Source organism: Somniosus microcephalus, chromosome 10 (assembly GCF_052327205.1).
Source record: "Somniosus microcephalus isolate GS21.2 chromosome 10, FLI_Smic_1.0, whole genome shotgun sequence".
NCBI classification, from domain to species: Eukaryota; Metazoa; Chordata; class Chondrichthyes; order Squaliformes; family Somniosidae; genus Somniosus; species Somniosus microcephalus.
Window position 1 is genome coordinate 225183698 of NC_140996.1, and position 13599 is coordinate 225197296.

Consider the following 13599-nt stretch of genomic DNA (forward strand, 5'->3'; position numbering starts at 1 on the left):
TTGGTACCATTCTAGCAAATCTCCTCTGCAACCGCTCGAAGGCCTTGACATCCTTCCTAAAGTGCGGTGCCCAAAACTGGACACAATACTCCAGCTGGGGCCCGACTCGTGTCTTAAGGTTTAACATAACGTCCTGGCTTTTGTACTCCACGTCTCTGTTTGTAAAGCCAAGGACACTGTATGCATTTCAAAAGTATGTGTGTGGACATCAGGCGAGGACAGAATGGGGGGAAAATTCAGTATCGCCCCGTTTGGGGCGCCATTATCGGTCGTGCGCAAAGTTTAGCGCCTGGCGCTAATTATCGCCTCCGACGGCAAACTTGGCTTTTATCGCCCCTGGAGGTGATTGGAGCGCTAAATCAGGCGCTTCACACCTGTCTTAAGGCGCAAAGGCCGAGGAGCGAGGCGCTACCTCAGAGCGCTGGCGAAGCAAGGAAGGGCAAATCAAAATAAACCTGTAAAGTGCTGCTCAGTACTCAAAACTCCTTCACACAGCGTTGAATCTCTCCAGAAGTCTCTCTCTCTCTCTCAGAATGCGTGGTGCAAAAATGTCACTGACAAAAAAAGGCAGGAAGCAGTCGCCTTTAAATAGTGCTCCCCCAGTCCCTTTCTGACTGCAAAACGCTCCCCTCAACCTGTCGTTGCTAGCGGCAGGCGGTAAGGCAGGGGGCGCCACTCAATATCCGGTCCGGGGTGTTAACGGGGTGTTGCGCACTCGACTGATGTCACAATCTGCCAGCGCAGGAGATCATGGCAGTAGTGTTTAGCGCCGCCGCAAAATGTCTAGTTAATTTCGTGAGCGACGCAAACATCGCCGCGCCCGGGCGCTAGTTGCTTTGCGTCCCATTAGCGCCCTCTTAAGGTGTTAATGGGAGGCACAAACAACAGAATTTTTCCCCCAATGAGCTTTAGCTGTGGTACTCGCTGCTCACAACATGATCCAATAGCTAGCCGACAATCACCGCCAAGGCTCACGCCGTGGGTAGGATATCGGCAGGGTGCCGGCATGGCACCTTTGGGGCCGTAGCCCAGCATTAGTCACCATCTACGGGAGAGGAGAGAGGAGAAAATGCAGCCCACTGCACAGCAGCCATCTTAACACCTAGAGCCATTAAATAGACACTGGTGGGCATTGGGGTTTTTAGGTTCAGCGGGGGATCCTGCAGCCGGTACTACAGTTAGAATGAAAAAGCTCTGAATGTTGGTGCAGCAGTGTCTTGTTTAAAAAAAAAGGAAAGACAGATTGCTGTGGCCCTGAAAATCATCTGAAGAGCATGGTTTGCTCAGCGCTGGAACAGAGGAGTGTTGGGGTTCCTTTGCCAGAACTGGCAAAAAAGGGACTATAGGACTGATCAAAATAAAGAGGGTGGGTGGGGGGGGGGGCAGTCAAGTGTACAGACAATGCCATCTAATATCTAAACAGGCATTAGTAGATTTACTAGCCTATGAATAGATTGCTTAAAATAGCTGGAAAATGCTGAGGAAAGTGCTGATTGAAATGCGAATCTCATCAGGAGGCAGCCGATAGTGTAGATGCAAAAGTGAGAACAAAAAAAAGAGATCCTGCTGTACACAGGGCAAGGGCTGAGAGCAAAGGTGCAGGAAGTGTGGCAGACACCAGCCGAGGCCTCAGCCACCGCAGACAAGGGAAAATCTCAGTACAGGAAGAAGGGTCACATTTCACAAGCTCCGGTGCAGAAAGTGCTTTGCGTCGGTCAACAACAACAACAGCGTGCATTTCTATAGCGCCTTTAACTTAGTAAAATATTCCAAGGTGCTTGGCAGCAGTGTAATCAGACACAAAGATCGACGGTGAGCCAAAGGAGGATGACATTTAGGACATGTAACCAAAAGCTTGGTCAAAGAGGTAGGTTTTAAAAGGAGCGTCTTAATTGGAGGAGATAGAGGCGGAGAGGTTTAGTGGGGCAATTCCGGAGTTTAGGACCTAGACAGCAAAAAGAACGGCCGCCAATGGCGAAGCGAAGGAAATCGGGGATGTACAAGTTCCTGAATACAGAGTTCTTGGAGTGTTGGAGGAGGTTAGAGAGTTAGAAAAGGCAAAGCCATGTAGCGATTTGAACACAACGATAAGAATTTTAAATTCGAGGCACTGGTCGACTGGGAGGCCAATGTAGACAGCGAGCACAAGGGGTGATGGGTGAAAGGGGCTTGGTGCGAGTGAGGATACAGGCAGCAGAGTTTTGGATTAGCGGAAGATGCGTGGCCAGCCAGAAGAGTCCTTTAAAGCGGGATTTGTCAAACACTTTGGAGATGGGAGCCAGATCCACATTTCAAAACCAGATGATCAGGCCACATGATTATGCAGAAATACAAACTCAAACCACCTTGAAAATTCAAATCCCGATACACCAAAATCATAAGACAAAAAAAACATGACAGCCCATACACAAAAAGAGCACACCGCCCACAGACAAAAACTGAGAACCCTCATATACTCAAACAGAGAAATGAGAAAAATTCAGGCACCCATTCAAAAAATAAAATCAAACGCACCCCCTCTTCCCACCCTCCTTATTCTCCCTCAGTACTGCACTGAAGTATCAGCCGAGATTATGTGCTCAAGTCTCTGAAGTGAGATGACCTTAAAGCAGGAAAGGGAAGTTTATTTACTTCAATACTTTTGTATATGAGCCGAACTCTGCCAACACTTGCGGCCGTCGATGAGTTAAAGCCTGAAGACATTAACAGTTACATCCTTGTTATGACATATAAGCAAGTATGCGTGTGTCTCTCTGGCTGTGCATATCTCTGTGTCTGTGTGTTAATAATTGCACATGGCTCTGAATTTTGCAGAGTCTGTGAGCCCACGTCTTTCTAAGCTGATGCATTGCTCCATTTGCAACTTTTCCGTGGTGTCTCCGTTTTCTCTTTATTAGAGAACCCTGGGCGAATGGTTAAAGCCCATTGCACAGGACACCAAGAGCAGGAGAGTGAAGACAGCCAACATGTAGAAAGTTCTACAAGAGAGGGGGCGATACTGGACCTAATTCTGGGGAATGTAGCCGGGCAAGTGGTGGAAGTGTCAGTAGGAGAGCATTTTGGCGATAGTGACCATAATTCGGTGAGATTTAAGGTGGTCATGGAAAAAGACAAAGACGGCCCGGAAATAAGGGTTCTAAATTGGGGGAAGGCCGATTTTAATATGATAAGGCAGGATCTGGCCAAAGTGGACTGGGAGCAGCTACTTATAGGAAAATCCACATCAAGACAGTGGGAGACTTTCAGAAGGGAAATAGAGAGAGTACAACGCCAACATGTTCCTGTAAAGGTCAAGGGTGGGACCAACAAGCAAAGGGAACCTTGGATGACAAGGGATATACAAAAATGCATTAGAAATAAAAGGGGGGCTTTTGGCAGTTACAAAAGACTAAAGACGGAAGAAGCCCTAGAGGAGTATAAAAAGTGCAGGGGCATACTTAAAAAAGAAATTAGGAGGGCGAGGAGGGGCCATGAAATAACACTGGCGAGCAAAATAAAGGAAAATCCTAAGATGTTTTATAAGTATATTAAGGGCAAGAGGATAACCAGGGAAAGGGTAGGGCCCATTAGGGACCAAAGTGGCAATCTGTGTGTAGAGCCAGATGATGTAGGCGGGGTTTTAAATGAATTTTTTGCATCTGTATTCACTATGGAGAGAGACGATGCAGACATAGAAATCGGGCAAGGGGACTGTGACATACTTGAACATATTAGCATCAAGAGGGAGGAGGTGCTTAGCGGTTTTAGCAGGCCAAAAAGTGGATAAATCCCCAGGCCCGGACGAGATGTATCCCAGGCTGCTGTGGGAGGCAAAGGAGGAGATTGCAGGGGCTCTGACACAAATTTTCAGAACCTCTCTGGCCACAGGGAATGTACCAGAGGACTGGAGAACAGCTAATGTAGTACCATTATACAAGAAGGGTAGCAGGGATAAACCAGGGAATTACAGGCCAGTGAGCCTAACATCTGTGGTAGGGAAATTATTGGAAAAAATTCTGAGGGACAAAATTAGTCTCCACTTGGAGAGGCAAGGATTAATCGGGGATAGTCAGCATGGCTTTGTCAAGGGTAAATCATGTCTGACAAATCTGATTGAATTTTTCGAGGGGGTGACTAGGGGGGTGGATGAGGGAAATGCTGTGGATGTGGTTTACATGGACTTCAGTAAAGCTTTTGACAAAGTCCCGCATAGGAGACTGGTCAAGAAGGTAAGAGCCCATGGGATCCAGGGTGCCTTGGAGCGTTGGATCCTAAACTGGCTGAGTGGCAGGAGGCAGAGGGTGATGGTCGAAGGATGCTTTTGTGACTGGGAGCCTGTGTCCAGTGGGGTACCTCAAGGATCGGTGCTGGGTCCCTTGTTGTTTGTGATCTACATAAATGATTTGGATGAGAATGTAAAAGGTATGATCAGTAAGTTCGCAGATGACACGAAAATTGGTGGGGTGGTAAATTGCGAGGAGGAAAGCCTCAGGCTACAGGAAGATATAAACGGGTTGGTCAGATGGGCGGAAAAGTGGCAAATGGAATTTAACCCTGAAAAGTGCGAGGTGATGCATTTTGGACGGACAAATAAGGCAAGGGAATACACAATGAGTGGTAGGACCCTAGGAAGTACAGAGGGTCAGAGGGACCTTGGTGTACATGTACATAGATCTCAGAAGGCAGCGGAACAGGTAGATAAGGTGGTTAAAAAGGCATATGGGATACTTGCCTTCATTAGCCGAGGCATAGAATATAAGAGCAGGGAGGTTATGATGGAGCTGTACAAAACGCTGGTGAGGCCACAGCTGGAGTACTGTGTGCAGTTCTGTTCGCCTCACTATAGGAAGGATGTGATTGCTTTGGAGAGGGTGCAGAGAAGATTCACCAGGATGTTACCTGGGATGGAGCGCCTCAGCTATGAAGAAAGGCTAAACAGGCTGGGGTTGTTTTCCTTGGAGCAAAGAAGGCTGAGGGGGGACCTGATTGAAGTGTACAAAATGATGAGGGGCATAGATAGGGTAGATAAAGAGGAACTTTTCCCCTTAGTAGGGGGGTCAATAACAAGGGGGCATAGATTCAGGGTAAGGGGCAGGAGATTTAGAGGGGATTTGAGGAGGAACTTTTTCACCCAGAGGGTGGTTGGAATCTGGAACTCACTGCCTGAAAGGGTGGTGGAGGCAGGAACCCTCACAACATTCAAGAAGCATTTGGATGAGCACTTGAAATGCCATTGCATACAAGGCTATGGACCAAATGCTGGAAAATGGGATTAGACAGGACAGGGATGGATGGGCGGCGCGGACACGATGGGCCGAAGGGCCTCTTTCTGTGCTGTAAAACTCTATGACTCTATGACTCGGGAAAGAAGCCAATTTGGCGATGCCAAGCTTCGGTTTTTAAAAGAAAGAACTTGCATTTATATAACGCCTTCCACAATCTCAGGACGCTTAACAGCCAATTAAATACTTTTAAAGTGTAGTCACTGTTGTATTGCAGGAATCGCAGCAGCCAATTGCGCACAGCAAACTCCCACAAATAACAATGTGATAATGACCAGATAATCTGGTTTACTGATGTTGATTAAGGGATAAATATTGGCCAGGACACCGGGGATAACTCCCCTAAGGTGGTGGTGAGCCGCCATTTCAGAGGGCAGTTAAAAGTCAACCACATTGCTGTGGGTCTGGAGTCACACATTCACATTTCCTTCCCTAAAGGACATTAGTGAGCAGTCTAATTAACAGAAACTTGGTTCCAAATGTATTTAATTAACTGAATTTAAATTCCCCAGCCGCCGTGGTGGGATTTGAACTCACGTCGCCAGATCACGAGTCCAGTAGCATAACCACTATACTACCGTAGCGTGTGATTGAGACTGCGGTTAAGCTGCAACATAGATGTACTACCACAAAACTAAGGATAAGACAACATAGTTATTTGAGACTTAAAAAATCTAAGGATAAGGGGTAGGCCATTTAGGACTGAGATGAGGAGGAATTTCTTCACCCAGAGAGTGGTGAACCTGTGGAATTCCCCACCACAGAAGGCAGTTGAGGCCAATTCAATAAATATATTCAAGAAGGAGTTAGATATATTTCTTAAGGCTAAAGGGATCAAGGGATATGGGGAGAAGGCAGTGACAGGGTACTGAATTTGGATGATCAGCCATGATCTCATTGAATGGCGGAACAGGCTCGAGGGGCCGAATGGCCTACTCCTGCTCCTATCTTCTATGTTTCTATGACCGTATTGATTTGAGCAGAAATGGTTAGGAGGGATGATCCAACACTGTTACCACAACAACAAACATTTATGTAGGGCCTTTAATGCAGAAACATGTCCCAAAGCTCTTAAATCTGATAGAGGTGTTCAAAGTTCAAAACGGTTTGAGAAGGTAAAAAGAGTGAAAAGGTGATTTTTCACTTACTGGTAAGTCTGTGACAAGGAGACATAAATTTAGGATTCATTCTAGAAGCAGACTATTTTTTCCCACACAGATGGTTATTAGAATATGCAATGCTTTGCCACATGACTATTGAAGCCAATCGCAGCATCTAGGAGGGAATCAGATTAACACTTGGAGAAAAAATGTTGAAGAGCACGAGGAAAGAGCAGGGAAGTCAGATTAACTAGCAGTGAAGCTGGCACAGTGCGTGATGTGGTGCTGAAATTATGATTCACAGCAACTTGTATTTATACAGTGCCTTTAATGTAGTAAAACGTCCCACGGCGCTTCACAGGAGCGATTATCAAACAAAATTTGACACCGAGCCACATAAGGAGATATTAGGACAGGGCTTGGTCAAAGAGGTAGGTTTTAAGGGACATCTTAAAGGAGCAAAGGGAGGTAGAGAGGCGGAGGGGTTTAGGGAGGGAATTCCAGAGCTTAGGGTCCAGGCAACAGAAGGCACGGCCACCAATGGTGGAGCAATTATAATCAGGGATGCTCAAGAGGGCAGAATTAGAGGAGCCCAGATATCTCAGGAGGTTTCAAATGTTTTGTCTTATAACGCTCCTGTGCAGCACCTTGGGATGTTTTTCTACATTAAAGGCGCTATATAAATACAGTTGTTGTTGCGGTGAGGCTGGAGGAGGTTAGAGAGATAGGGAGGGGCGAGGCCATGGAAGGATAAATAGGGAGAAATCGTTTTCACTGGCAGGGGGGTCGGTAATCAGAGGACACGCAAAAGTGGCACCGAATCAAAGCCCCGATAGCGGATAACCCTCGGCTCGGTGCTTATTGTACCTCCTTTCTTACTCACCTCTAGTTTTTCAGGATGTGAAATCAAAACAGCAGCAACCAACGCTCCACCGGAGGCGCCGGCATAGTTCTTTATGTTACTGAGCAACTTGCTCCCGTGTCTGTGAAGAGCACATGCTGCCCCCAAGTGGTAAATGCCCAAAAATCCACAGGCACTAAAAGTCAGGTTCAGGTTACACATATTAGCTGTAGAAATGGAAAGAACAGAACAGGTTAAGTTATAAAAATGCAACATCCCATCCCCTGTCCCCCACCCAGCCAGGCTCCCCGTGGTCAACCTGCTGCCGTGTCCCAAATGTCGGTACTGGTGAGATCTGCTGACTAAGGCAACATAGGCTGCAGATCTATCTGTGGGTCCTTCCAGCATTGCTTTGTGTTCAGTCCCACACTGAATGGTGGTTTCACCAACATCAGGAGCACCTCGATAGTGTTTTTTTTTTAAAAACATCAAGTACACCTCCAAGAGCCAGCGTCAGATAGCAACAATGACAGATGCCAGTTCTACGACCCTGTAGGAATTCATAGGAGGAAAAATTCGGTTGGTTAGCGCATCCCGTTAGTGCCTCCGGGGACGCTCGGAACTTAGTGCCCGAGCGCAGCGATTTTAGCGCTGCTCGCGAAATTGACCAGTCGTTTTGCGGCGGCGCTAAACACGACCGCCACGATCCCCTGCGCCCGCAGATCGTGACGTCAGTCAAACGTGCAACGCCCCGGACCGGATATGGAATCGCACCCCCTGCCTTAGCGCCTGCCGCTAGCAACGACGGGTAGAGGGGAACGTTTTCAAGTCGGAAAGGGGCTGGGGGAGCGCTATTTAAAGGTGGGCGCTTCCTGCCTTTTCTTGTCGGCAACATTTTTGGTTTTAACACTGTCCTAAGGAGTTTTGGCCCTCAGCACCACTTTTGAGGTTCCTAAGCGTCGAGCTCTTTCCCTGGGCCTATCCATTAATGCTTCCAACACAATTGCTTTTGAGGTCTCTCCAGGCCGAGATTCAAGGCTGCAATGAGCAGGGTGTGGCTGACCAGCCAAGATGGCCCCTCCCCTTTAAGAACTGGACGGCGCCAGTCTGTCTGGCTTCCATGGTAACTGGCATCGCCTGAGCTTCGGTAGCGTCCTGAGGTAGCGCCTCGCTCCCTGACGTTTGCGCCTTAAGAGAGGTGTGTAGCGCCTGATTTAGCGCTCAAATCACCCCCAGGGGGCGATAGAGGCGAATTTTGCAGTTGGAGGCGATAATTAGCACCGGGCGCTAAACTTTGGGCCCGGACGATATTAGCGCCCCAAAATGGGTGATACCCAATTTTTCCCCCCATAGAATCTTACAGCCATTCAGCCCATCATCCAATTAGTCCCACTATCCCTTGCTTTCCCCATAGCCCTGCAAATGTTTCCTTTTCAAGTATATATAGTATATTAAGGGCAAGAGGATAACCAGGGAAAGAGTAGGGTCCATTAGGGACCAAAGTGGCAATCTGTGTGTAGAGCCGGAAGATGTAGGTGAGGTTTTAAATGAATATTTTGCATCTGTGTTCACTATGGAGAAGGACGATGTAGGCATAGAAATCAGGCAGGGGGATTGTGATATACTTGAACAAATTAGTACTGAGAGGGAGGAGGTACTAGCGGTTTTAGCAGGCTTAAAAGTAGATAAACCCCCAGGCCCAGACGAGATGTATCCCAGGCTGCTGTGTGAGGCAAAGGAGGAGATTGCAGGGGCTCCGACACAAATTTTCAGAACCTCTCTGGCCTCAGGGGAGGTGCCAGAGGACTGGAGGACAGCTAACGTAGTGCCATTATTCAAGAAGGGTAGTAGGGATAAACCAGGGAATTACAGGCCAGTGAGCCTAACATCAGTGGTAGGGAAATTATTGGAAAAAATTCTGAGGGACAGAATTAGTCTCCACTTGGAGAGGCAATGATTAATCAAGGATAGTCAGCATGGCTTTGTCAGGGGGAGATCATGTCTATCCAATTTGATTGAATTTTTCAAGGGGCTGACTAGGTGTGTGGATGAGGGTAGTGCAGTTGATGTGGTATACATGGATTTCAGTAAGGCTTTTGACAAGGTCCCACATGGGAGACTGGTCAAGAAGAGCCCATGGGATCCAGGGCAATTTGGCACATTGGATCCAAAATTGGCTTAGTGGCAGGAGGCAGAGGGTGATGGTCGAAGGTTGTTTTTGTGACTGGAAGCCTGTGTCCAGTGGTGTACCGCAGGGATCGGTGCTGGGTCTTTTGCTGTTTGTAGTGTACATTAATGATTTAGGTATGAATGTAGGAGGTATGATCAGTAAGTTCGCAGATGACACGAAAATTGGTGGAGTGGTAAATAGCGAGGAGGGAAGCCTCAGGCTACAGGACGATATTGACGGGTTGGTCAGATGGGCAGAAGTGGCAAATGGAATTTAACCCTGAAAAGTGTGAGGTGATGCATTTTGGGAAGACCAACAAGGCAAGGGAATACACAATGAATGGTGGGACCCTAGGAAGGACAGAGGATCAGAGGGACCTTGGTGTGCATCTACATAGATCCCTGAAGGCAGCAGGACAGGTAGCTAAGGTGGTTAAAAAGGCATATGGGATACTTGCCTTCATTAGCCGAGGCATAGAATATAAGAGCAGGGAGGTTATGATGGAGCTGTACAAAACGTTAGTTAGGCCACAGCTGAAATACTGTGTGCAGTTCTGGTCGCCACACTATAGGAAGGATGTGATTGCATTGGAGAGGGTGCAGAGGAGATTCACCAGGATGTTACCTGGGCTGGAGCACTTCAGCTATGAAGAGAGACTGGACAGGCTGGGGTTGTTTTCCTTGGAGCAGAGAAGGCTGAGGGGGGGACCTGATTGAGATGTACAAAATTATGAGGGGCATAGATAGGGTAGATAGAAAGGAACTTTTCCCCTTAGTAGAGGGGTCAATAACCAGGGGGCATAGTTTCAACGTCAGGGGCAGGAGGTTTAGAGGGGATTTGAGGAAAAACTTTTTCACCCAGAGGGTGGTTGGAATCTGGAACTCACTGCCTGAAAGGGTGGTAGAGGCAGGAACCCTCACAACATTCAAGCAGCATTTAGATGAGCACTTGAAACGCCGTAGCATACAAGGCTACGGACCAAGTGCTGGAAAATGGGATTAGAATAGACAGGGTTTGATGGCCAGCGTGGACACGATGGGCCGAAGGGCCTCTTTCTGTGCTGTATAACTCTATATAACCCATTCCCTTTTGAAAGTTACTATTGAATCTGTTTCCAACGTCCTTTCAGGCAGCGCATTCCAGATCATCATAACTCACTGCGTAAAAACAAATTCTCATCTCCCCACTGGTTCTTTTGCCAATTATCTTAAATCTACGTCCTCTGGTAACTGGCCCTCCTGCCAGTGGAAACAGTATCTCCCTATGTACAGGAAACTCTTGTTTAAACGGCACTTAAATATCCAGAATTCTCTATTAACCGGCAAAATTCTCACTCCGAAAACAACACCTCAATAACCGGCAATGTTGCAGAGTCCGAGTCTCCCGCGGTGGCCGAGTTAGTCAGTGGGGGTACAGGAAACTCTTTGGTATCCGGCACCGACGGGACCGGGATGGTGCCGGTTGATGAAAAATTCCGGATAAGGAAGAAGGGACATGGAGTGACAATGGCCCAAGGTACTGGTGCCCCGATCACACAGCCAGAAGTGCTGGAGCCCCGATCACACAGCCAGAAGTGCTGGAGCCCCGATCACACAGCCAGAAGTGCTGGGGCCCCGATCACACAGCCGGAAGTGCTGGAGCCCCGATCACACAGCCAGAAGTGCTGGAGCCCCGATCACACAGCCGGAAGTGCTGGAGCCCCGATCACACAGCCGGAAGTGCTGGAGCCCCGATCACACAGCCGGAAGTGCTGGAGCCCCGATCACACAGCCGGAAGTGCTGGAGCCCCGATCACACAGCCGGAAGTGCTGGAGCCCCGATCACACAGCCGGAAGTGCTGGAGCCCCGATCACACAGCCAGAAGTGCTGGAGCCCCGATCACACAGCCGGAAGTGCTGGAGCCCCGATCACACAGCCGGAAGTGCTGGAGCCCCGATCACACAGCCGGAAGTGCTGGAGCCCCGATCACACAGCCGGAAGTGCTGGAGCCCCGATCACACAGCCGGAAGTGCTGGAGCCCCGATCACACAGCCGGAAGTGCTGGAGCCCCGATCACACAGCCGGAAGTGCTGGAGCCCCGATCACACAGCCGGAAGTGCTGGAGCCCCGATCACACAGCCGGAAGTGCTGGAGCCCCGATCACACAGCCGGAAGTGCTGGAGCCCCGATCACACAGCCGGAAGTGCTGGAGCCCCGATCACACAGCCGGAAGTGCTGGAGCCCCGATCACACAGCCGGAAGTGCTGGAGCCCCGATCACACAGCCGGAAGTGCTGGAGCCCCGATCACACAGCCGGAAGTGCTGGAGCCCCGATCACACAGCCGGAAGTGCTGGAGCCCCGATCACACAGCCAGAAGTGCTGGAGCCCCGATCACACAGCCAGAAGTGCTGGAGCCCCGATCACACAGCCAGAAGTGCTGGAGCCCCGATCACACAGCCAGAAGTGCTGGAGCCCCGATCACACAGCCGGAAGTGCTGGAGCCCCGATCACACAGCCGGAAGTGCTGGAGCCCCGATCACACAGCCGGAAGTGCTGGAGCCCCGATCACACAGCCGGAAGTGCTGGAGCCCCGATCACACAGCCAGAAGTGCTGGAGCCCCGATCACACAGCCAGAAGTGCTGGAGCCCCGATCACACAGCCAGAAGTGCTGGAGCCCCGATCACACGGGTACAGGGGACCCGGTTACACAGCCACGATTATACAGTATACGAAAGCCTCAAAACCTACTCCTGAATTTTGCCGGTTATTAGAGAATTCCGGATAATTAGGTGCCGTTTAAACGAGAGTTTCCTGTAGTTCTCCAAATTGCCACTACTCGGTTTCCTAGCGCTGTCGGAAGTCGGAACACCTCAAAACCCCTGTATCAGGAGTCTGACTCTCCCGCGCTGCCGGTAGTCATTACATTGCATTATGGAAATCCCAAAAGTTGGTCCAAGCAAAAGGAAGAGAGTGGTGTTAACTTTAAAACAGAAAATCGACATATGCCAACGACTAGAAAGGGGAGAGAAGCGTATCAACATTATGAATGAATTCAATATCGGTTCGTCAACAATCTACGACATCAAATCGCAGAAGGATAAGCTGCTCAAGTTTTATTCAAGCTCGGAGACATCTAAGAGTGTAGAGAAATGGCATACGCTTCGTAAGCCTAAGCTTGAAGAGCTGGATACCGTGCTTTATGAGTGGTTTTCTCTTAAGCGTTCGGAGGGTGTTCCGATTTCCGGACCCATGCTAATCGAAAAAGCGAAGGATTTCTACGCAAAGATGGAGCTCACTGACAAGTGTGCTTTCTCCGGGGGTTGGCTAACGTGCTTTAAGGTACGGCACGGGATACGACGACTCGATATTTCCGGGGAGAAGAAATCAGCTGATCACGTCGTCGCAGAAGAATACTGCGATTATTTCAATCGGACTGTGCAGCAACATGATTTGTCGCCAGCACAGCTATACAATGCCGATGAAACTGGCTTATTTTGGTGGGTTGATGCAGATAGAGAAGTTGCTGTTGTGCATATGCTAAGTGATGATGAAATAATGGAGAATGTTTTGAATCCAAAGAAAGAAAAGGAAAGTGAGATGGAAAGTGAAGAGGATGAGATTTCTGAAGAGAAGATGATTTCTTGGGCTAAAGCTGCAGAAGGATTTGCTTCATTCCTCAGATTTGCTGAAAGGCATCCTTGCTACTCTGCCCAAGAAGTTATGCACCTCCATATTCTGCATTCCACCTTTCTACAACGAGGGCAAGAGTCCACTAAGCAAGCAGACATCCGGGACATGTTTAGGAAAGCTTCCAAAAGAGTTGAAGCAGTGGAAGTGCCTGAAGAATCTGTTGAAGTGCATGATCCTGATGACCCAGCTGACATGGATATTCCTGATGAACCAGCTGACTTGGAATAAGTGTACAGTCAACCACTGTACTTTATACTGTACTGTACAGTCGTTTATAAGTTTTGTTTTACTGTTAAGTAATTAAAGAGTTATGGATTACCCTCAACTGGCAGTACTGTACTTAATCAAGCATCTTCCACCATCCATTTAACACAACATTCTGTAGGTGAGTGCCCAATTACTGTATACTGCACATTTCTTGATTTTTTTATTTTTCTTTGTTAAAAATAACCTCGGTAGATAACCCTCTCCGTCATCCAGAAATTTTGATAAACCGGCAACACGCCGGTCCCGTCGGTGCCGGATAATAAAAAGAGTTTCCTGTACTCTATCAAAA

General features: G+C 48.5%; 1 protein-coding gene across 3 annotated transcripts in view; it reads right to left on the reverse strand.

The window, feature by feature from the left end:
- The window catches only part of pnpla4 (patatin-like phospholipase domain containing 4), a 47600-nt gene that overhangs the window by 28828 nt on the left and 5173 nt on the right, over positions 1–13599 (reverse strand). For 2 of the 3 annotated variants that reach the window (XM_085999669.1, XM_085999668.1), the window contains exon 2: positions 7245–7429. The exons of the other annotated variant lie outside the window; for it this stretch is intronic. In XM_085999669.1, the coding sequence (XP_085855795.1) occupies positions 7245–7429 (185 nt within the window). The remainder of the gene's footprint in view (positions 1–7244; positions 7430–13599) is intronic. 3 annotated transcript variants of the gene reach the window in all.